This window comes from Agelaius phoeniceus, chromosome 5, assembly GCF_051311805.1.
Source record: "Agelaius phoeniceus isolate bAgePho1 chromosome 5, bAgePho1.hap1, whole genome shotgun sequence".
Classification (NCBI taxonomy): domain Eukaryota; kingdom Metazoa; phylum Chordata; class Aves; order Passeriformes; family Icteridae; genus Agelaius; species Agelaius phoeniceus.
In genome coordinates, this window is record NC_135269.1 from 10,197,575 (window position 1) to 10,222,444 (window position 24,870).

Here is a 24,870-nt window from a genome sequence, read left to right on the forward strand (position 1 = left end):
AGCCAGGAAAAAAACCATTAATAGCTCCAAGTAGTTTCCACCTCCCCAAAGAATGATAGCCCTCTCTGGCTGACCTCTGCAACAGGCTTGTCAGCCAGGACAGGGCTCTGCACTCTCAACCAGCAGCTTATGGTTGTGCTCCTTCCCTAGGAGGCATGATCCCTGGAGTCCCCACATGCCATTCCCCTCGGCCTGTTGCCTAATATGGTGCTCTGCCCAGGCATTGTCAGGGCGCTGCTGGTGGAGAAAACCTCCAGCATGCAATCCTCAATCCCTTTGGAGAGGTGCAGCTCACTGGGTTGCAATGATGCCTCTTGGGCTAAAGGGGAAAGAGGCTGTTGAGGGTCCAGTTACCACTGAATTGACACCATAATGTCAAGTGTACCCTCTACAGAATAAATAAAGTTAACTTCTGCTTCAGAGCTTCTGAAACAAAAGGTGTCTTCTTTGCAGTTCTTTATTTGAGAACCGAGAATGTTGTATTTCAGGGGGTTGTGTTGAGCACAGACCTTGGGTTAGTCATTGGCTGTGAAACTGGCAATGTACCTGATGTAATTCTATGTAATTCTAATGCCAGATGTAATTCTGCAGCAAGGACAGGAATGAACTGAGCAGTCCTCTCTACATGGCGGCCACTCAGAAAAGATAGTGTATTAAGTGTAGTTAGCAAATAAAAATGAAAGCACAACTGTCACTTAGATAACATCTCCAGAAATGCTTTCATGCCTCAGCCATGTCATGAGATGCATTCAGGATCCAGTTTGACACAGGATATGAGCACTTAGAGCCAAGACATTTTTGTTTGCAATTTATAATTATATACGCACGCATACATGCATGAAAATCAGCAGGAGATGCAACTTGACCCATTACCAGCAATTTCCCATCTCTTTTCCACATTTATCGTGTTCAGTTTTTCAGATAAAATAAGACTTAAAATCTCTTGCTGTGTGTATATCACTAAGCTTAAAGTTCCACGATATTAATTGATGTGCTAAAGTTATGAAAATACCTAAGAACCATGTTAAATCGAGGCTGTCATTATTTAAAATTTCAATTCCATTTTAGGTCTGGTTGCACTGGCATCTGACCTGCCACAGACAGAAGAAGCTTTGGCAGGGAACTGACAGAGGGATGTCAGTTTGTGTGTGGTGGCCAGTTCTCAAGGGCTCTGGATTCCCACTTCCACTGGCTTTTCTGGCAGCACAAAACATAGAAACTCCCTGACATCACATATATTACCTTTCACACTGGAATGCAATCATAATGAGGCATGATGATGGCTCTAAAACAGCTTCCAGGTACTGCTTTACTGCTGTGCTGAAAGCAGAGTATCCTGGAGACCTGCAGTTCAGAGTGCTCAAGAACTACAACCTGTCAGCAAGCATACTGGGAATGAGGTCTGGCTGGATAACCCTGGCCACCATTCAGCTCTGTACTCATGACCAGCTTTGTTTTGGGTAGGCTTAAGAACTTTCAGTCATTTTGGAAAATGAGTAGTGGGTGGTTTTTTTGCTGGTTGGTTTTTTTTTTTTTTTTTTTACCTTAGGTAAGTGAAGGAAATGACCTTGAGCATTAAATCAGGGCTTGCAGAAAGCCTAAAGATAGCATTTCACTGTCATTGGGCTGGAACATGCACAGGAAGGAGGACGAAAGTCTCCTGCACGAATTTCTCCCTGCAGTTCTATACAGATCAGTTACAACCCAGCAAAGAATACCCAAGGGATTCAGGATCAGTCTGAGCAGAGGACTTATCCCCCATTTACCTGGAAAGGAAAGCAGGACTGTGGCTGCACCATCATGGACACAGGTATGATATCTGTCTTTGCAACAGCAACATATTAAAGAGACTCTCATATGTCAAACAACATGAGCATAGTCACTTAATGCTTTTTGTCACAAAGTCCTGCCACCATCAGCTTGTGTCAGATTTTAGTAGGTGGATTAATCTTGAGGGATCAGACCAATATAACTGTTACGTAGGCATTCCTAAAGTGCTGACTCTGCTGGTCAGACAAAAATAGACAAAATGCTGTTTTGGGGAGAGAGCAGGGCTCACCCCAGCCCCTGTGCAGTTGCTGTGTGTAAGGATTGTCCCCTGTGCCCAGCCCCAGCAGGACACGAGAGCCATCCTTGTGGCACCAGGCTTTCTCCTGAGGTAGATGATCCACTGGAAGAGGTGGGCAGGGAAGGACTAAGGATGTTGGACAGTTGCTTGGCACACCTCATGTCCAGATCAGCAGCAGACAAAAGCAGTGAAGCTTATTCCTTTCATTCCTTATGTTCCCAGAAAAAAAGGTGCTCCGAAGAAGGGAAAGAGAAGGCTCAAAATAGTTGGACAATTTTTTGTGGATCACTTCAGCCAAATCACTGTGGCATCAGTGATATGGGTAAAAGCCATAGCCTCGACTTTTTGGAGACAGGAATTTACTCACTTTAGAGTTTACAAACTTCAGAGTTTACCAGAACACAAGGAGCATTTCATTGGGAAACAGTACTGTTAGCAGACCCCAGCAGAAAACAAGCTGGAAAAGAAAGGACTTGGTTCAATGTCACTTGTAATCAATAGAAGTGCATTCAGTTGGACTTAAATTGGAATAAATACAAGTATTATTAATTAAAATTAAGAAAAAAAGGGGAGGAATGCTTATCATTCTGCAAAATCTGAGCACAGTCATGCACGCAGAGTCTGCCTGGTGCCTCATGAGCCTCTTCTCCACTGAGAAATAATCTGATTTCTGTGCAACTTCCGCAGAAAATTCCAGTCTGAGCAGAGGCAAGAAACTACAATTCCAGCTGAAATCATCACCTTATTTTATGAATGTCCATGGACATTGTTATTTTAAAAATATACCTAGACAAACAGCTCTAAACAGACATTGGTCCTAAATCCTGAAAGCAGATTTGTTCTAAAGGACTGTAGTAAATTATGGTGTCTTATTGGTGCCTGGTTGGCTGGCCAAATGACTATTCTTGTGGCTAATAGTGTGATAGAGCCAAGCTGACACACTTATAATGTATTTCTAGTTTCTGTTTCCATTTCTAGTGATGGGTTGTACAAGATAAACTGCTGGGTTTGACTTGTGACAGTGTTTAAAGGTGAAAACAACAACCTTCCATTACATACTCCCTCTTATTGTAACAAAGTGAACAAATCAGCATGTTCACTGAAGATGAAGTTATTTTATATTCCAACAGCTAAAAGTGTCACAGTCCAGTGATGCACATTTAGGTAGGGACTGAAGAATAAGTAAAATTAACAAATAGTTTGCTTAAAAATGTAGTTTGGTGTATGATTAAAATTCAAAAAACCCAAACAAGCCCAAGGATAATAACTAATCCCAGCATATAAACTCACTGAGAGTAGTCCCATTTCAGAACGAATCTAAATGCTTTCCATTATAAAGGATTTTATGGGCCACCAGAGCCAATCAAACTGTCACATATTGAGTGTAAGAACGTTCCCTGTCTTGAGGAATGAAAAACTGAATGAACAATTGGAGCAAAAGCCTGGTAACAGGGAATTCTGTGGAATGGACTAGACACCAAATAAATGGTTTACAGATCCACATGAGGAGCTGCAGTAGAATTAGTGAGTCCAGATTATTCCTTCACTGACATTCATAGTTATAAAAGTACATAAAACAATCATTGCTTATTTTGAGTGTTTTCCTTGTGGTTTCCACTTTTCTGAAATGATACTGCTACATCAAACCTGACCATATGTAAACTTCCACGAATTTCTTATGCTTTCACATAGGAATTAATCTTTAAAGAACACTGTAACCATGACCTTGAACAAAAGTAATTTAATAAAACATATGTATATATGTTATTTATTACAGTCTGCTAAGTATCTTCTTTTTCAGACTCAAAATTTCATGTGTACTGTAACAGGGATCTGGAAAGCTGCCAAGCAGTGACAGTATTTAAGATGGATAGGTGAAGTTTAGTGGCTATAGTCTGGTTATCAAGTTCCCATGCATTCTTAAACTCATTTTTAGCCTTCTCAGTCCACAAGGCACCAGGATGGAGTAATTGAATTCCATTCTATTTCCGTGATATCTTTCTTCTCTTACTTTATATCAAAGAAAATAACCCATAAAAGTTAGTTCCTAAGCACTTGTGCAGCTAACAGAAAAAATGAATATCTGTGCTTGTATCTCACAGTTCACAGACTAGCTGTAGACCACAATTTGAGTGCCAAATGTCGCTGAAATTTTTGACTAAATCTTTTTTCGCTGAGTTTTTGCAATCACAGTTTTCTAATTTATTTCATCATGAAGACCATACCAAACCAAAAATGCCAATTTGTGCGTTTTTTTGATTTCCAAGACTAAAATTTTGTGATACTATCTAGCATGCAAAATCTTGCAGATAATGTTCTGCTTGTTAACCACTTACCAGAGAAAAGCATTTTGCTGAAATGTGCTACAGTGTTTAACAATGTGAAGAAATTCAGTTTACATTCATTACTACACCTCCATGAGGAAACTTTGTCAGCACACCTGTACTTGCAGAGCCTGAGACTATTCCTGGTGACATTGATTTATCATTAATTCCACATCCCGATGTGTTAAATGTCATTTCCACGTTTGGAAATAAAAACATTCTCTTTTGAAATCTCACAGCAAAACTTGTTATACAACGAGGTATATGCAATACTGAATGTTGCTGAAAAAAGTTCTTAGTATGCATGTTCCTCCTAAAATATGCATAGTGAAAATTGTGGAAATCCCACACAAAATCAGCTTCTTCCTACAAATGACAGAGAGCGTCAAATTTTCCTCTATTATGGCAACATCTCAGCTTCCATAGCACCAACTTAATGTGAGCCTGAGATGATTCACAGCTCCTGAAATTTTGTATTCCTCACCTACTGTTCTCAGTCACCTGAGCCATTCTTTACTGCTGCTTCACATGATGCACCACACGATTCTGGCTCCAGTGAAATAGAAAGGACAAAACTGCCTGTGGAATATTGCCAACGACATGAGAGCTTATGTCTGAAGGACAGAAGCAGCACTCCTATTTTTATGTTGTAAAACCAACAACAACAACTGTCGCAGACATCTTTTTATGAAAATCCTTTCTTAGGATTTTTTCTTCCTGAGAAGCTGAGAGGCTCCAAGAACAAAATGTAAACAATGGTTATCTGCTGCTGTGGAATGCAACAGGTGCATCTGTGATTAGTTTCGTGTAGATGTTTAGATTTAGTGACTAGAGAGAGCTAGCTCTCTCTCTCTCTGTCTGAGCCAGCTGCCTTTGTTATCATTCTTTTCTATTCTATTCTTAGCTTAACTAGCCTTCTGAGATGAAACTTTTCCTTCTATTCTTTTTAACATAGTTATAATGTAATATATATATCATAAAATAATAAATCAAGCCTTCTGAAATATGGAGTCAGATCTACATCTCTTCCCTCATGCTGAAAACCCCTGTGAACACTGTCACAAACAACAACAAAAGCAGTCCTGAAACCTCAGTGAGCTGGACTTGTGAATCTCCCAGGTTTACCCTGCAGTGCCATACCTGAGAGCTCCTGAAACTCTCCTCAGTCTGAAGGGAAGTGAGCTGGACTTGTGAATCTCCCAGGTTTACCCTGCAGTGCCACACCTGAGAGCCCCTGAAACTCTCCTCAGTCTGAAGAGAGGCACAGACTCCAGGAGGGGCTGCAGGTGGACGCTCTGCGGAGCCACTCGCCAGCTTTTCTAGCCCAGCGGGGAATATTTACTCCGCCTTTTTTTATTTAAAAAGCCTCTCTCGGGTCTGCGAGGAGTCAATCCCCCCTGCAGCTGGGGCCGGGCTGGGCGCTGGCCGCGCTCCTGCCCCTCAGGGGGCGATCGGATCCCTGCTTTGGGGAAAACCCGGGATCCGCCTGTCCCAGGGGACACCCGGCCCTTGGGGATCTGCAGGGACAGGGGACAGCCCAGCACAGCGAGCCAGGTGAGTTCCCGTGCTCAGGAACTGCGCTGAGTAAACAGAAACTGCAGGGGATCGGCGTAGTTCGGGTTTCTTTCTTTCCACTCCTACTCCAGCCACGGGAAATTCTTCTTTTAAATATCCCAAACCTAATTCATCTTTGATATATGTGTACCAAAATCAATTAACACACTCAGCAGAATAGCCTGATCTCACTTAAAAGTATGACAATATCTAGTTTCCTATCCTTCCTTGCAATAATTCCCTAATAATTTTTCTCTTGAAGCAAATATTTTAGTTTATCTCAATACATTCCCAAGGGCAAATTGAAAGCAACAGACACCACAGTGGGATACCAGAGATAGAAGTACAGTGACTAATGCTAACATCCTTCCTGAAAGCTTCAAATGGTAATAAAGTAGACAAGGTTATTGGATAAAAAAACTTCCTAAACCACAGAACTTCTGCTTAGGAATGAAAGCAATCTAGTCTTCAAATTTAACAATAAACGTTTAATGGCAGTTGCACTTCTAATTATAGGATAAAAGTCAGCAATAAAGTTGTAAGGTCATTTATTTCAAGAGATGAGTACTTAACCAGTAATGAGCTTCCTTTCAGATTGCCAGATAATTTCCCAACCAGCTCAGGAAACATTTTGCCAGTTTGGAAAAATGTCTTTAGTCTTGCTCAACCCAAAACACAACACGGTTGTTCTGCTGAGCTCTCCTGAAATATTACTCTGTGAATTAAGAAAACCATTTTCAGTATTGTTTTATGGAAATCACATTATGGACCTGATTCTCTGCATAATTGTAGTGAGTTCCACAAATGACCGTCTCCTGTTGTTCAGTGCCCCCAGAGTAGTCCTGAGAGCCATGTGACTGTGTGCAGGCAGTGGGAAATCATTCCACACAGGGAGATTGACCCTTAGGGAAAATGATGACATCAGCTTAAACCTGTGGCAGCATGAATTCATGCAATCTATCTTCTTTCAGTCAGTTACAAGGAAACACTTGGGACATGCTGATGGGTTTCATTTTCACTAAAATTCTGACTAAAACAGTTCGGTGATTTAAAACGGAATCCTGCTGGTGTTCCCATTCCATGATTTTTGTTCACAGGCTTTTCTTTGATGTTCAGGGCAAAACCAGACACTCACATGTTGGGATTTGCCAAGGATTGAGTCTATGAACTTGTGATGAGCTCTTTGTCAGAGTAACATACGCTGCAACTGGGTCTAAACATCATCACAACCGCATCCAAATACCAAATAAGAAAAACATTTGCTAAACTCTATTTGACAGTGGGTGACAGATAATCTGATACTCTGTGATCTTTTCAAGAAGGAAGAGTCTTCTCAGACTTCCTTCAGATAAGAGCACTCTGCTGTCATCTGCAGTGCAGCCCTCAGCCTCCTCCAGAGAGGCAGAGCCTTGCAGAAGGGGATTGTAACAGGAGCCCGGGCTCAGGGCTGTCGGGCGCCTACGTGATTAGGGACTGTTCCAAGTCCTTAATCACTAATAATCCATTACTGCTTTTGCCCTGAACTTTTTACCTACCCAGTGCTTATTTTCAGTCATCACACTTGTGGAAAACACCTCACTCAAGAGGGTGGTAGCGTCCACTTTTTAGTTTGCTAGGGGTAACTTAAACTTATGGGCTACAAAATTCAGTGGCTACTGCTTTTTGTGAGTTTCAATGTCCCAGTAAGTACAAGCAAAGTGGATTTGTAATTAAGTTTGTAATTAAGGGGGGTTTTTGTTGTTTTAAAATGGCAATACAGGAAAGCTTTGTATCAGAGTTGGAGTACTGCTGGTAGGAAACACAAAAAGAATCCGAAATAGACCTGAAACTCAGAAACTTACTTCTTTCTTGGGATTTTTATGTACTGACTTATGTAGTTCTCTCTTTTTGTAGTCTTTTCTGTACATAAATATTTATTGTTGCTCAGATTCCAGGGATACAGAATTGTCCTGAGAAATCTTTAGGAATATTTTGCACATGTGGAAAGAAAGGACTCTGTGGGTGAAAATTTAGGAGACCTACATGAAATCATGTATGTCCCTTTGTGGGTGCTCACATATGAAATGACAAACATCCCTCAGTGTTTCTACTGTTAATGTTTTCTACCTCTCAATCTCATCCTGCATCAATGGAGATTACTGTGAGAGCTATGTGCCTTCACTTTAAATAAACCTAAACTCTTAGCTCTGCCTTTCGGGAATGTTTGCACACAGCAGGATGTTTGCAGACAAGCTGTGGGGGTTTGCATCAGTAAATCAGCAAGTGATATGTATGAGAGAAAGCTCTTACAAAGCCTGACAGCAAAATGCATTTAAGATGCTGTTGTGAATTACACTCACAGCTCACGGCATATGGTTTCCCTCCAGCTAAAAGAGCTGTTGGGTAAGAGAGAAAACCTCATTGCAAAACATGGAAATGCAAAACAAGGGCAAAGAAAAAGGGGCACAGGACAGAGGTCAGATTTCCCCTTTAAAAATAGGGCTAAGGAAAGCTTAGATGAAAGATTAGTAAGGCTGGAGGGAATGCCATGGAAAAAATGTCATCAGGCATCTGACCCTCTGTGCCTTCACTGAAGACTGCATCTGTGGGGGAGTGGCAGCCACAGTCTCCATTGGAATTACACTCTTCTTTGGGTCTAAAATAAGGTTTTTGACCTAGATACTATGTTCTTATAAAAACAAAAGATACCAAACGTGCTACAGTGTATGTATATCTCTATCTACATGAGTATCACAGCATGAGACCCAGAAGCTATTAGTCTATAAATTATTCCATCTGCATGGCATTTCTCACGTGGCTGTTCCTAGATATCTCAAGCCACAGATATTCTCCACACCACCAGCAGTAAGGGCTTCTGTAATTTTTACAGGAACAATGATTCAGTGGCACTGGAAATGAAGAAAACTGTTGAAAAGGGATGGACATGCAATGCTGTGCACATTGAGGTGTGCAAATGGTTTGAGATATTTCATTTCAGTCCAGAAAACAGTGAAAGGTTCTACCACACACACTCAATCAGCTCAGACTGATTAGAGGAAGTTTTCCTCCTTCTGGTGCTGTTGAAACTGGTTCTAGGGGCCATAATTGGTGCATTTCTTTTCCACAGAAAAGGTCTTATGGCAGAGAGCTATAAAAATAAACACAAAAATACCTGGAAGCTGGAATTCAACAGCTGTTCAGGAGTTGTTTTACTGCTCTTTCTAGTCCACTAGCACACTGGAGTAGGTGAGTATCAAGGAGTAAGACCTCTCCCACCAGCTGAGCCAAAAAACTTTTCATTTGGGGTCTCTTTCAGTTTTAACTGCATTTGTATTCAGTTAATTTTGTCACAGCTTCAGGGCTTTGAGAGAAGGAAAAATCTGGAACTGGCTTTTGGACTAGATTTGCAGGCTGGCTGAGCAAAGCATGACTCCCCTTTGAGAAAAAAAGTAATTGTGCTGTTGTGTTGGTTGTTTTTGCCTATCATGTTCCATCCTGTCAGTTCAGCACACAGAGTAAATGTGTCTGCAGTTAATGCCTATATACACAGAGCTAAGGTTTTACAGAAATCTGTAGGGAAAGGGAATCTTTGTCTATGGTTGACTGCAACCTCCTCTTGCATGTATGACCAAAATTAGGAAGTTATTCTAGCCCTGCAAAGACATGATGAATGTATTTTAATACAGATCCATCTCAGGAAGCATCATGCTACTACTGAACAATGCTTTCAATGCTTCCTAAAACCACCATTTGAGCCTACAGAGAATTAAATTAGAACAGAGCTTTTTGTCATAATCACTTGATCAAAATAACTTGCTGGAGCCATCACATATAAGGACAACTGCCCTAGGAAGTAGATCACAAGCTATTTTCAATTAGTAACAGGGCCAGGGAGAGCAAATTATGAAAGAACTATTTCCTAATCTCCAGGAAAGGGAGAGCAGTGACTGCATTGACCATTGCTGTAAGATGAACTCCCTTCTTGCCGCACAGTCTATACATTTTGGGACCATGGAGAGGGCACGTGGAGGGGCTCTAAACTCTGAAATGAGTTACCCAACCATGCTCCCACCTTCTGGCAGAAAAATCACACACACTGACCTACTGACAAGTTATCATATTTGTGACAGCCTTTCCTGAAACTAACAATTCTCGTGTAAGCTTCACTCCATGAAGCAATTTTTTAGGATGGTGGATAGATGGTAGATTTTTTTTTTATTTTTTGAACTCTTCCGAGACTGTCATATTTGGCTTTCTGCTCAGCAGCCCTTCAACATTACTCCAGGAGGTCTGATGTCCTGAATTAACCTCCACCTAGCACTAAGAGAAAGCAGGGCATGCAATATCTCAGTATTATGACATCTAACACCACCGTGGCTAAGTGCATGGTGCAGAGACCACAGGTTATTTTGTCACTTTGAACTGAAGATGCACATAAAGACACTTGTCCAACCAGCAGAGAGGGTTGTGGGTGTGGTTGGTCTTCAGAAGAGGCTTTTCTAAGCCATGTGGGTGTAAGGCATCCCCCATCACCTTAGTCTAGGTCCCACTGACTCCTGTGAAGATGCTGACAGCAATACTGGCACAGGTAATGGATGAGGGAAGTCAGAGAGAAACCTCTCTCATTGGTGTAGGCTGCATATTTCAGGGTCTGAGAGGTGTCTGAGCAGAAATGTACCTTCAGACTTCTTGAATGCACAGTAACTTTCTGTCCCTCCAGCATCCCAGGAAGTGGTGAAGATTAACAGAAATTTTCACCAAAGCATGCTCGCTAGAATGGCTTCCTAGGGCATCACATCCTGTGGGACACAGAACTGGATTTTTACTTTAATTCACTCTCTTCTCTAAGCTGCTTCATCTTGGCTGAACATCTGCTAGTTCAGTGAGCCCTAGGAGCTAAGACCACACACAAAAAAAAAATAATTCCAGAAATGGAAATTCTTGGAGTTTCATAAATCTACATATGTTTTGTTGAACACTTTGTAGAATATTCAGAAACACTGGATTATTTACATAAAAAGTACTTTTTTTGCCCATAGGTACAAATATCACTGATGCAACCAATCATTCATCTAACAGCATGAAGCTGCTGGAGGAAGTGAGAGTAAGCTTGTATAAAAAGAATGAAGATGAATTACTATTGATGTGAACAGGAGTGCAGCTTTCTGTTTCCTCTCATTAAAGGAGAGCAACAATTTAATTCTGAGTTGATTGAAACATTCAGCCATGAAATAAAATATATTGATAAATATATCGATATAAAAATAAAACAAGTAAAATAATCATATTCTCAAAAATAACAAAAAATGGCAGTAGAACCTTTTTTCAGGGGCATTATTTTATTTTTATCAATGCATGAAGCAGATAGTAGACTACAGAAGGGTGCACTCTTTGCTCAGGGTAATCTGAGCCTAATGTACTCCCTTATTTATGGGGAAGAGCATCTGAGTATCACATGCAAATAATAATGGAACATAACTCTCTCCTTGGCTTCTTACAAACCTACCCACTGCAGAAAACCCTTAAACAGCAATTGAGCAAATTGTACAGTAGTCCTGCATTCTTATCCTTATGGTGCTCAGGAAAAGGGAGGCACATGAATGTGTCTATGATGAGAGCTGGGAGTCCAAGCTGCCATTACAAGCAATGGAATTTGATTTTTATTCACCTTTTATTTCCCATTTTATTGCTGCTTATGGCTCAATTTGCATACACACACGGGTGACCAAGGCCACTTGGGTCCTGTAGGGTAGCACTCCATTTCCTAGCTGCTATTCCATGGTGTTGCAGGCCTCCCACAAGTCCTGAGCCATATCTTCCAGCCCAAGATGGGTGTTCTGTGAATCTCAGGGCATCTTATGTGGCACTAGGGCACCTATGTTTAGGCAATTGCTGGCAGGTCAGCTGAGAGGCAGCACACTGGGCACCTCTGACTTTAATGAGCGGCTGACTCCACGGGGAGCGGGAACACCGAGTTCACTGGCACATCCTTCCAGCTGGGTATCTGGTTCCTAACCCAGAGATCTTCTGGGACAGTGTAAAGACCATCAGGATCTCTGTAGGGTTGCAAAGTCACCAACGTTCTCAATGGACTAACATGGACGTTCCTCTCAGGTGACTTGTCCCTAACGCTGGAAACACTGGCAGCTCTTCCAAGCAAAGGAGCAAAACCTCCCGGTGTCATAAAGGGAACGATGGTGGAATGATGGAAAAATGGCTTCAACTATTGATTCTCTAACAGCAGTGAAAAAGAGAAACCTTTGTTTGAAGCCTTCAGAGATAGCACTTCATTTGTGGCTGAGAGCAGAGAGAGTTGGCTGGGTGGGATGGGAAGGGGCTGTTTCTCAGTCACACAATTCCTCAGGCTCAAGAGATAAAACTGCTTGCAGTGGGACTGAAAGAACTCTAATTACAACTGAAGTTAATGATCCTATTCGCTTGTCTTGTCTGTCATTTTACAGGCATTTTACATTTTACATTTTTACATTCAAGACAAAGTCACTTTAGTGCCTGAATATGAATATTTTTTTTTATTTTTCATTCTAGAGCAATTATTAAATTAGGACTTCTAATTTACTGGAACCTCTGCATCCCCATAAATGATGAGTCTGGTATTCATCCCTATCCCAAGAAAAATTTCCCCAGGTAATTTATTTTCAAACTTGATTTGCTCTTCCCCTTTAAGGAGCACTCTGGATGTCCCCTGATGAAACTTGAAATACATTCCATGACTTATTTTCCAAGGGCTGTTGATGTGTTAGGCAGCCACAAATGTTTTAACAACTGAAGACCCCCCAGATCTCTCTGCCACTGTTTGGTTATGCAACCACCTTGTTTGGTAGTCCCCTGAAATTAATATGAAAAAAACTCATTCGGTTTTTCATGGAACAGAGGAGTAATGCAGCATGGTAGGTTTTTTTAGAGCTCTCTTAAAGTGATATATTTAGGAGGTATGAGGGGAAAGAACTGGGTAGGCCTTTATTTATCTTCCCAACAGGTGCAGTATAGGGAGGCACAAAGACAGCATTTGCTAAATTCAGTTTTGCCAAGTACAAAGCGCTCTCTTATCTGTTAAAAGGCTGTTCCCTGCTTTCCTCCTAAACTCAATAAGTTTCTCATTTTAGTGTGAAAATATTAAATATTTTATTCTTGTGCACAGATGCACTGTTTTTCACACAGGGTAGACAAGCTTTTCAACTCAAGTATGAGCAACAGCAAGTAAGACAGATCAATCTTGCATAATCCTCCTTCAGCAGTATTGAAGTCAATGCATCGTATGAGGAAAAAAAGTTGGTGTAGTGCCTTCAATTTACACCATAATAAACCAAAACATAATAGCCCAAAGATAAATCATGGTGAATTTTCTGTCAAATTAATTTGATTTAAACTTAGCAGCAATGGAGGGGGAAGGTCAAAGCATAAATCTGAGATGCTCTGGTATCTCAGAAGGAAGTGTGGGAGCCACAGTCAGGAGCTAGCAATAGGAGGGAGAAGGCAATCTAAGAACAAGTCATCTCCCAGTGTTCCACACAGTCTGTGCAGGAGGAGCTGCTCCGTGGGGCGCAGGGCGAGAGCACAGCCCACCCTCGGGGATCTGATTACAGCACTGGGGCGTGAGTTTGCTTTCCATTTGTGGAGGGCTTAAAATTTATTAGCTGGAGGTGATGAAGAGAAAAACTTTCTGAAGAATTGGGAAGGAAAATAAGATAAGGGGTTAGGGTTTCACTCTTTCGTCATCCACCAAAACTCATTTACCTGCAATTTGAATACGGAGCTTTGCTAACGACACACAGGGGCCTGACTTTGAGTGTGGTTTGCTCTGACACTGAGAATGAAGGAAGTTAAAAATAATGGGAATGCATTCTACAGTCAGTGCTGCAGAGGGGCCATGATGATGGCAGAAGATGGATGTCTATTTGCTTTTCTTTTGCATCACCATGCAGCGAGGAGAAGAGCAGCTGCACTACTCATGTGGTGCTATATAAAATGGTTATACAGGTCCAGTCTTCTGCATGGAAAGCACCAAACAGTGTTGAAAATGTTCACATGCTGGGATCTTGAATTTTCAGGAAAAATTTCCATCAGCAGTTTTAATTTTGACACAAGCCAAATCTATATAGTGAAGCAGAATTTCCATTCAGCTTCTTTTTTCCTATGAAAACTTGTCTAACCTTGAAAATATGATATTAAAAGAAATCTGACTTTAATTACCTCTTAACCTTCATGCTTAGATTATTTTCTCACTGGAATGCTGCTTTACATATCTACTTATATGTTTTATATAACTGACTTGTTTGACAGTGACTGTTATCTTGACATACCAGAGAGTTGTATTATTTAGAATATTGCAAGTAGAGTGCAAATATAATGATAGATAAAAAAATCTCACAAAGGAAAAAATATAATTATGTTTAAAAGCAAACAGAAGTAAATGTTGTTTCTGCTGGGTGTCTTCATGGAGAGCAGTGTTGCCATATCTCCAAAGCCGTATTTATGTCTGTTTACCTCCTTTCATGAATTGCTTCATGTGTTACAGATTGTTCTTCTAACAGACAATATATGCAAGTAGTTTCCTTCACAGCTCTTACATCTATGCTATTTGTAGATTGAATAAAATTTTACTGAAACTCTGTCTAAAGTAGGCACACTGATTTTAATTTTGATTCCTTGCCAAAATGTGGATGCTCCAGGCAGCATCATTCAAGCAGAGCTTGCAAACACTTAGAAAATGAAGTTGGCAGAGAGTCGATAAATGCTTTGGCTCAAAATTTGGAATGGTAACTCGTGGCCATGCATTATTTCCTAGATTGGGGAGAATAAATAAGGCAAATTTACAGAGCTGCCTACTGGGGACAGACTTGCACCTGTCTCTGTGGGATGATGCCCACAAATAGTTTGAAAAGGTTGCTCTTGAGAGACTTGGCACTTTTACAAAAGCGTGTCCAAATGCCATGGCCTGTGACAGCTTAAGAGGGCACCTAATTAATGAGCAGCTCTTATTATGAGTATTGGTTAAAGGAAAGGGGGGGGAGAGGAAAGATTGACTGAGTGATTGCAATAAATTGCAGGAAGTAATTATATGAGGGAGGGTTATTTTATTAGTCACCAGGAAAGCTAAAGGCTGTTAAATTTAAATGCACTGGTTTAGGCCTTTGGCAACTCAGGCACACCTCAGTCATCCACTGAGATCAGTTAACCCATTGATGTAAACTTCACCTTGCACACATATTTTGAGCCAGCCAAGACAAAGCTGTCCCACAACTAATGACAAAGAAGCTACAGCTGATCTTATTCACAGGATTTGACTTTTTAGGAGTACCATGAAGGCCTTAAATAATTAGTCATGGAAGACTGTTTCTGCAGTGACAAATTCCATCAGGCTGAAGCTCTCCAGCAACCTTCTCTAAGTTGAGTGGTGTGTTTAATTTGGTGATCCTATTTGTTAAGAGCTCTTTGTGAGGCTACACTGTCACCAAGTCAGGAATTTTCTCACTTTGTTAATCTAATAATCTTAGAATAGCTCAAAGAGCACTTGGCCTGGAAAAAAAAGCCTGGGAGCTCGTTACAGCAGTGTCTGTGAAAAACTAAGCTACGTACTTCAGGGACTGCAGTGGTAAAAACCCACAAATCTGAGATTTTCTGGACACTCAAGTGTTAGCCAGTTTCTGATTTCTCAACTGATTTCACAACAACAGCTTGTGTGTGCTGTTTTTAATTTGCAGGATCCATGAAAATGAGGAGTATGGGATAAGTCAAGTAGGTTTCTTCTGTTGGAAATGGCAGAAGAACTGTGCTTAGGTGCCCATGCGATGCAGAAACCTTAAGCCTCTTTTTCCCCCTCTGTTTTCTATTGCAGTCCTTCAACAAGCTTGCCAAAGGTTTCTCAGACAGTCATTCCAGTGGTAATTTCCAGAATCAGGCCAAGATTCACCTTCATTGATTAATTTTCTTCAACCCTTGATGCTTTGGAAATGACCATGAGAACAGGAATTTGATGACCATGTGAGGTTCTGAGATCTTACTGGTAGAGCTGATACAAGTAGAGCTTGCATGAGTGGCAGTATTGTACTATTATTGGTACCAAATCCCCCTGCCACTAATACAGTAGCTACTCACATTTACAATACAAGTACTGTCAACAGCTCAGGGGGGCTCTTATCAACAAAAAAAATCTTTGGGAAGCAGCTAATCCCTGAAGTACAATAATGTAAACCTGTTACTCCCCTGACCTCCTGGCTGCAAATAAACTGGGTGCAGTAAGGAACAACCAGTGTGCAACCCAATCATATCACTTCTCTCTCTACTCCTTGTGAATTCTATTAGGGCAGAATGCTTCAATACTTTTTAGGTCCTGAATATTGACTCATTAAAAATCACATTTGTTCCACTGTCAATATAATGTTGCTCAGAGCTACTAAACTTATTTTATAACACAAACATGGAGCTGCATTGGTAATCACTTCATTGGAAGAACATCTTTGAAACAATCTAATTTTAAACAGAATAAGAAACATGAGCCTCCAAACTAATTTTCTTCAAAGCACATATCTTTTAAAAGTGCATAAATATTTTAGGGTTGGGTTTTTTTTGAGTTGACAGGCACAGAATGCATTCTGACTAAAGTGTATAATACCCAGTCAAATAACAGATCAAATAAAAAGGACACTTAATACATGTGTAAATAATTTGAATTACAAATAAGACACTCTAGAAGGGGCTTGGCTCTAGGTTTGATATGGAGGATTAGGCTCTTGTATTAATACGTGCACTTGGTGTAGCTATTTTCAGAAGGAGACTTCATCTATCATTGTCCTCGAGCCCTGAGGAGGGCCACTGAGTAAAGTGATCACATTGGTCTGTCAATAGTGCTTGCTTCAGACTCAGTTGTGCAAAAAGTTTAGTTTTCCATGTATCCCCCAGCTGAAGAAGGTGCCAAAAATGAGTAATGTTCCTACAGTTACTCTGCTCTTACCTTCCACAAAACCAGAAAATATTTAAAAAAAAAATTGAAATTTATTTTTATTGAAATATAAAAAATGAACCTTGTAAAATGTTTGTAAAGTTGTTCAAAGCCAATACTACTGACAAGTCAGTCTTAAATCAAAGAAAACCTATTCAAGCTACACACATCAGCCTGGAAGATCTTTCAAGACTGATGGGAAATAATGCTAATTAATGACTTCTATACTTTCCATACCTTAAAGATTACCTTAAAGATTAAATTCAGTTTTGCATTTGGGAATGCATTAGGGAAGCTGTGTGTATAGCTTTCATTCACCAATATTTGAAAAGCACATACAGTCTGCGTATTATGGCTTTGCAAAAACTCTTTATATAGTCAAAAAATCACCAAAAATTCTTACCAAAACATACAGATTTGAAAGAAAAACATAAGAAGAGCTATAGAAATAATGTAAATAGAAGAAGCTTATTTAGCTTAAATTTTCAAAATGGTAGAAAAATCAATATTGGCTTTTAAATAAACTATTAAATAATAGACCCTTAATATTTTTCACCTTTTTCCTCAGTCTCCAATGAACAATTCTGCCTCTCAGTAGCAGACTACATACCCAGTTTCTTTGCTATGAACTTAATAGCACCGCAGAAGGGGCCAATATTACTGACTGTAACTATCCTTCTGAAATGTAAAATAACAATTTCTGTAATGTGGCAAAATGCATTATTCCAGTTTGAGCTGTACAGAAAAACTTACTACATTCTTCACTTATGCATTTAGATGTATAGAATATATTTTCATCAGAACCATAAAACTGTTTCATCATCACATCCTTCCCATTCAGTAACTATTAGAAAACTGCATGAAAAACATATCAATGTCCTGACTCTTTAAATCTTGAGAAATGCTTTTTCCCTCTTTTCCAGAGTTTAGATAGCTTAGAAGAGAGAAACCACAAATTGCACTACAGGAATCCTGTAGTCTTTAAAAAATGAATACAGCATTTGCCCAGTCAAGTAGCTTCTCAATATCCATTCAAAGTCATGTTTGTGTATTAGCCCTGCCTGAATGTCACTTCTTAGTCTAAAAAAGATCAGTGATCTCTAAAGATTTAGTGATGTTACGTGGCTATTGTTCTTAATATCATCTGTGGCTGATGTCTGCAAGGTGGTCTCAAAGTTGTTTCGTGTGTGCGCGTACTCATAATTCCTGTCACTAAGAAATGCTCAGGTAATGTTCTGTCATGCTTACCATCTTTCTTGGTGGGTTCTGGCATTGTTACAAGGATTCTTTATTCCCAGAGTGTTTCAGCCTTTCAGATGCAGCCAGTAGTAGCCCCAAGTCCAGCGGAGAGTGTGTGAGATCAGTGTGACAAGCAGAGGGTAAGAAGAATTCCTCTGCTTTATATACTGCGGCTGAAATATCAATCAAAATAGCACCTCCTCTCTTTTCAATGCAAACACTTTGAAAATTGACAGTTATGGGAAACCCTTCACATCTGTTGTCTGCAGCCTCTGCTCCCTTGGCTTTTGGAAGGAATCTCTGCTGCATTGCATGGGGCTGATGAGAACATCTATAACTTTCTAAATTCAGCCACACAGCTTGCTCTCTGCGTCCCTCTCTGTAACTTGCAGACACGTATGCACATGCAGACAGAGACTGAAAAAGTGACTGCCATGTTATTAAAGAGCCCCTCCTGCCTGCAAAACCTGTAGGAAATGCCTCTATACATTTGTGCCTCTTCCCTCAACATAAAAGTGACAAGTAGGCACAAGCAGCGTGCCTGCAGTGTAACATCATTTTTTTCCTTCAGGAGAAGATGGTGTGCAAAGACAGAGTGAGAAGTAGAGTGCCTCTCAGTATTAATGAAAAGTATTATTGTACTCCTGTTTTTAGCAGCGAAGATACTCTATATTTCTCTTCTGTTTACATATGGTACATTTTCTTGGGTCCTTTCCCTGTAGTCACTCTCATTTTGGTATTGGTGGAGACTTTAATGTTCCTTTCAGCATTAATAATTCATTAACTGAAGAAATTGCTGCTGGGAGTTGAGATATTCTCTTCTCCACTCATCCAGGAGATCCAGCACTGCCTGCCTTTGCCAAGCCAGGAAACCAGACAGAAGGAATGGAAATCCTATCTGTAGCACACACACAGAACCACTAACCTGAGCCACTGGGTTGCCCTCCTCTTAGACTCCCACTTAAAACTACAAACACATAGGCAAGAGAAAGGCAGGTCAGAGTCATTCACAAAGTGAATCAGAGGGTACTAGGAATTGCTTTCTTATGGTCTTATTGAGACAAAAGTGTAATAATTAGCACAATAGATGAAGCGGTCCTCAAAGGTTTTGTGCTATTGAAGCACATGTTCATAACATTAATCAGGTATCAAGAAGAACTAGGCTACTAGAAACACTGCTCAGTGTATGAATAGAGCCAAATGTTACAGAAAACCTATCTTATATCTGTGGATAAGATTTGGAGATTTAATAGCAGTCATGTTCCTGGTTATTCTCCAGCCAATGCATGAGGGTTTCCTCTGCAATCTGTTTTCTTTTCCTGGATATTTAGCCTTTTTTATAGTCATCTTATAAAGGATAGGCATTTTGTTCCTTTTTTTAAAGACTATCATCTCATTTTTTCTGCTCTACTCAATGTGGTGCTTATCATTTGACCAATTCATGTGCCTATAATACAGAGATAGGCAAGACTCCTGCCTACAAGAACTTAAACAAGGAGTATTTAAGCTATCTTCCTCCTTTATTTCACACCACTATCAAAGTAAAGCTGCTCCTATCACTGAAATAATTCCTGTCTTTGGAAAGGAAAGAACACTGGAAAGGTGAGTGGGAGTTTTGTCCCTCTGTGTGAGTGGGGTGGCAGCAGTATGAACAGACTTAATAACATGGCAGAGATCACTTTTTCTTGTTCCCCTTTCTTCTGCCCACATCCAGGCACTGAGCTCTGCAATGGCTGGAAGCAGAGCGGGATGAGGAGCAGCTGCTGATGCTCTCCAGCCTGGTGTTTCCTCAATGGCCCTTTGTAAGATGCAAAGATAATTTTGCTTTGCATTCCACCCATCATGTGCCAAGAGGTGCTGAGAACTATGCTTCTGGAGATTCCTGCTAATACAAACAGGATTAAACTATGGTCACACTCCAGTACTGGTGGGTTAGAGAGGACCTCCACTGCGAACTCGCAGTGGGAAAGGATTGGTGGCAGGTGCTTATCCTTACAGCCTTAAAGGGCTTTCTTTACAGCAAGAGGAAGAAGGATATCCAGGAAGACAGAATCTTATTCATAGTCTTCTTTTAAGCTAGTAAATAAATCAGTACTGAGATCATATTTGCTGGACCTAGTGGAAATGAGTTGCTCTCATCTGCACAGCAAAACTTCCTCTCCATCCTTGAATTGTGAGACTGCAGTCAGAATCTGTACAGGGAATGGTTGTTGGACGTGCCTGAGTTGTGGTTAGGGGTAGGTGGGAGAATGCTGGCTGGTCCAGGATGGTACGAGGGAGCATCTAACCATCCCCCTGTGTTATAATCATAGGACAACACTTGAAATCACACCCTAGCCCTGCTTTATTTACAGGTGTAGGCATAGACAGAAAAATTAAATTGGCTCTATAACCTCTTGGTTATGAGTAGAAAAAATAGTGAAGTACTATATTTGCCTTTAAAGTCAATGGAGAGATCTGTGTTTCTGCAGGTCTCTGTTTTGTGAGGGCCAGCTGTGAGTGCAAGGAAAAGGCTCTTCAGCTGCACAAAGTAAATTGAAACTGCGGACCAGCAGCCATCTGAAAATTTGCACATCCTTTCATTCTTTCCTACCCTTACATCATACTTGCATAATTCATTGCATTTCATGTCATGTTCTCATTTACTCTGATAAAACATTTCTGTGCTGCAAGTTTCCTGTAATGTAAATTTTAGTGGTATTACTGAAGGTGCTGCTGGGGTAGATTTAGACTGTGATATCTCAGTGTACCTTAGCACTAGCAGTGACAGAGAAAGTAGATAATTTCCTAAGAAAGTAATCCTTATTTTATTTGTTTCAGGCTAATTCCCAGCTGAGTCCTTGCTTCAAGCACCTACAGGTATTTCACACTCTGATCTAACACAACCTAATAATTTCAGTTTATTTTTCTCCCTGCACAAATATGGTCACAAATGTGACCCCATCTTACTTGTGCTGCAACAATCAGTACTTTTGTTCTACTGGGACTTCCATTCTTATACTTCTTTTCCACATTGGCAGAGTGCATGACAGTCATCAAGCTTGTCTTATCACTGCATAGAAAAGATGAGTTGATTTTGGCTAACCATTGTCCAGGTTGCTTTAAGGCTGCCAAAAGAAAAAAAAAAGAAAAATACTGAACAGAAGGAAATTCTTGGTGGTCATTTCTAAGCTTTTGCTTCTTTGATCACAGAGATGTCTAAGCATGCTTACAATTATCCATCCTCAAACCCTGTACCTTCTCTGTTACTAAATGCATTTCTCTATTCACTTTATGAAGTTTAATTTTTTTACCATTTTTTCTTGCCATCCTGCTCTGGTTCCCTGTGTATGGTAACCATTCACCTAATTTGATCACACCTCACCTTGTGAAGGAGCTGAACCAGAAGAGGAGGCAGTTAACTCCTCTGTGCTGAACCTGTGGTTTCTGAGCAAGTGAAAGGGCCATGAACCACCTCTGGACTCAGCCACAACCCCGTTTACCAAATGACTGAGCCAAGCCTTCATGGAAATTCTGAGTTGGAAAGAGCTGATCTTGTTTCTAGCCCATCACTTCTCATTTCTGTACCTCAGCAGACAGAACTAAAGGCTCTGGCATGCCCAGCCATCCTTTCATTAACTCACACTATTGCTAAAGCACCCCTGTTCACACAGGCTGCCTCATGTCTCTGGATGGAAATGTCCCTTCTCATAGCCTGCTCTTCTCCCTGCACACATTGCCTTGTGCCCTTGTGCTTTAGCCCTCCCAAAAAGTGAACGTCTCCTGAACAAAATTTATCCTCAGCACAGTCTGGATTTTGTGTACCACCATAAGAGCTCTTCCTGCACCACCTCAGGGGCCAAACATGTAAAACTCTCTGAGCCCCTTCCATGCCTGCCTCAGTTAATCTTCTGTGGTCTCTTTCCAAAGCACAACTATCCAATTTTAACTCTCTTCAGCTCCTTGAGCAGTTTCCAAATGGCTGCTAATCAGGGCATCAGATAATTAAATCATTCTCTCCTGTCTGTTTTTAATAAATTCCCTTGGTCAAACACCAGAGCTGTATTTGCAGTTGCAGCTGCTAGATCTGCATCACTAACTTCATATTTGCTGCTATTTCAAGGACTAGACTCTCACACTTCTGCCTCTATTCCATAAGGTGCCTGTCTGTTTGCTGTCATAGAAAAATCTTCATCTTGTCACTGAGCCAAGGGATCAGAACACTCCCAGAAGCCCTGAGAGACAAATCTTTCACCAGAGTATTTAACCAAATGGTAGCCACATGATTTAGTTTTAGGTAGTTCTGTGAGGAGCAGGGAGTTGGACCTTGGGATCTTTATGAATCCCTTCCAACTTGGGATTCTCCATTTGAAATTTCTCCATTTAAAAGTTTCATGGATATTGAGAAAAGCTGGTCAGTTCAAATAGGAATGCCAGGCAAAAATGATCAGTGTAGATGAGAACAGGAAAGGATTCCCAGTTCACTAATATGTGTTTATATTAAAAAATAAACAGCATCCTCGGTTTGTTCTTAATAAAGAGTCCAGAGTTTTGAAGCCTAATGTAAGAGAAAACAATTCTTCATCAGCCTTAATAACTGGAGATTTGGAGCCTTTGGGAAACAGTTACTTACAGAGCCCAAGAATGAAGGATAAAAAGCATTAGCAGATGAGCTTCCCCTCCCATCAGGAGGAATACATAAACACATTTATCCAGGGAGACACTGGAATGAGGATTGACAGCGTCCAAGCCCCATCCCAGCCCCAAATTCCCCTCTCATGAGGCAAAAGGATGATCAGAATGGAAAGTTTCCTTAATGCTCCATGTCTGCAGCAGAATTGCATCATAGGGATGACATTTTCTGCTCTGATTCTGCCTTTGCCACATGGGCTCTTTGAAATCATATATAGGACCTTATAGATTTTGGTGAATTTATTTATTGCTATAAGTGATATTTGATATCTGCTGATATTTTTTTTTTATTTTCTACCATAAAAAGTAGAAAATACACTATTTCAATTTGTACCATGCTGGCTAAAAGTGAAAAGTTAAAAGCATTCAACCAAATAACGCACAGCCAAAAACAATGCAGAACTTCTGTTTTTGCAAGGGAAGAATGTTGTGTCTTTGCTGTCCTTTAAGTCCCCATCTAATTTGTGAAGGCATTGCTTTTTGTCTGCTATCTTAGCTGAACTTCCTAGTGTTGATGAAAGACACCTGGATTTACCTGGCCTGCTCAATTTAATCACAGCCTTGCACTGTAGACTTGCCAGGAAAAAAAAAACTCTCCTACCCCGTCATGCACTCTACTTTTCTTCCATGTAAATGAGACATGACCTTTGTTGAGAAATACTTTCTATATTGATGTAGCATCCACAAATGGGGCCTTACTCTATCTAGCAAGATGAGGGAAGATTAAACTCTAAGGCCTGCACTGGATTTTTTTTTCCAAGGCAGTCGGCTTGGAGGCACTTCAAGGCATGTACAAGATGTCGTTGACAGATAAACACCACTTGCCAGCTTTACCTTCTGCCTTACAACGACCCAGAGGGTGACATTACTGTGTAAGCAACACATGCCCTGTGGTGTCCTGTAGCAGTCAGAGTGTTTCCTTTCTGACAGTAAATCCCAGGGCTCGGAGGCACTCAGCACCAAAGTCAAGAGCTGGTCCCTAGGTCAGGGCAGCAGGAGGAGGAAGGAGAACAGCTTCTTTCTGTCAACTGCTTGGCTGGGTCAGTCAGAAAATGTTAGGATGAGGGTGGATAAGAGAGGAAGGAGATGGGAACTTTGCCACTGCTCTTCAAGAGAGGCAGACCTTATTTCACACTGTTTTTAGGAGGAAATTTGAAAGATGACTGTGATATTTTCTGGCTCTCCCATGGCAGGAAGGAAATTATGAATATGATTCCATGTTCTTAGAAGGCTAATTTATTATTTCATGGTCTATATTATATTAAAGAATACTATACTAAACTATACTAAAGATTAGAGAAAGGATACGGACAGAAGGCTAAAAGATAATAATGAAAAACTTGTGACTCTCTCCAGAGCCCCAACACAGCTGGACCATGATTGGCCATTAAGTTAAAACAATTCACATGTTGGATAAACAATCTCTAACCACATTCCATAGCAGCAAAACACAGGAGAAGCGAATCAGATAATTATTGTTTTCATTTTCCTCTGAGGCTTCCCAGCTTCCCAGGAAAGAAATCCTGGCGAAGGGATTTTTGCAGAAAATATGACGGTGACAGATGACCATGCAGCCAGGAGAGGAGAGAGAGACTTTGTAGCCCAGGTTTTTGTTCTTGCTTCCACAGGTGAAACTGGGAACAGCTCCTCACCTGAGCTATACCTAGGAAAGCAAGACCCATGCAGGGTTTACATGCTCCAGTTTATTGGAATCTGTCTGATTGGGAATGCCTGATGCAGGATATCAAGCAGAGGTTTCTCTGGCCCTGGTTTGATCTCCTCATTAAGCACATGGTTGGACCCAGCAGATTATGGTGTCCCACACTGTGGAACAGTGTGTCCAGCACTGGCCAATGAGGCCTGGGATGAGGTAAACATCCCTCCACCATAGAAAACCAAGGCCTCTGATCTCGGCTCCACTCTCAGAATTGCATATAACATTTCACCGCTGAAGCTGTTGGATTAATTTAAAATTATTTTTATAACTTGATCTGTCTTATTAGCAGTCTGAAAAATACCAAAAATGTGGTTGAAGAAATTTAGCCCAAAAAAGTCCTGAAATCCATGACTAGCTC

General features: G+C 40.7%; 1 protein-coding gene across 1 annotated transcript in view; it reads right to left on the bottom strand.

Moving 5' to 3' along the window:
- The window catches only part of MYBPC1 (myosin binding protein C1), a 71,890-nt gene extending 53,666 nt beyond the window's left edge, over positions 1-18,224 (bottom strand). Inside the window, exon 1 of the mRNA XM_077178274.1 lies at positions 18,134-18,224. Within this exon, the coding sequence (XP_077034389.1) occupies positions 18,134-18,158 (25 nt within the window). The 5' untranslated portion in view covers positions 18,159-18,224. The remainder of the gene's footprint in view (positions 1-18,133) is intronic.
- Between the last annotated feature and the right edge of the window lie 6,646 nt (positions 18,225-24,870).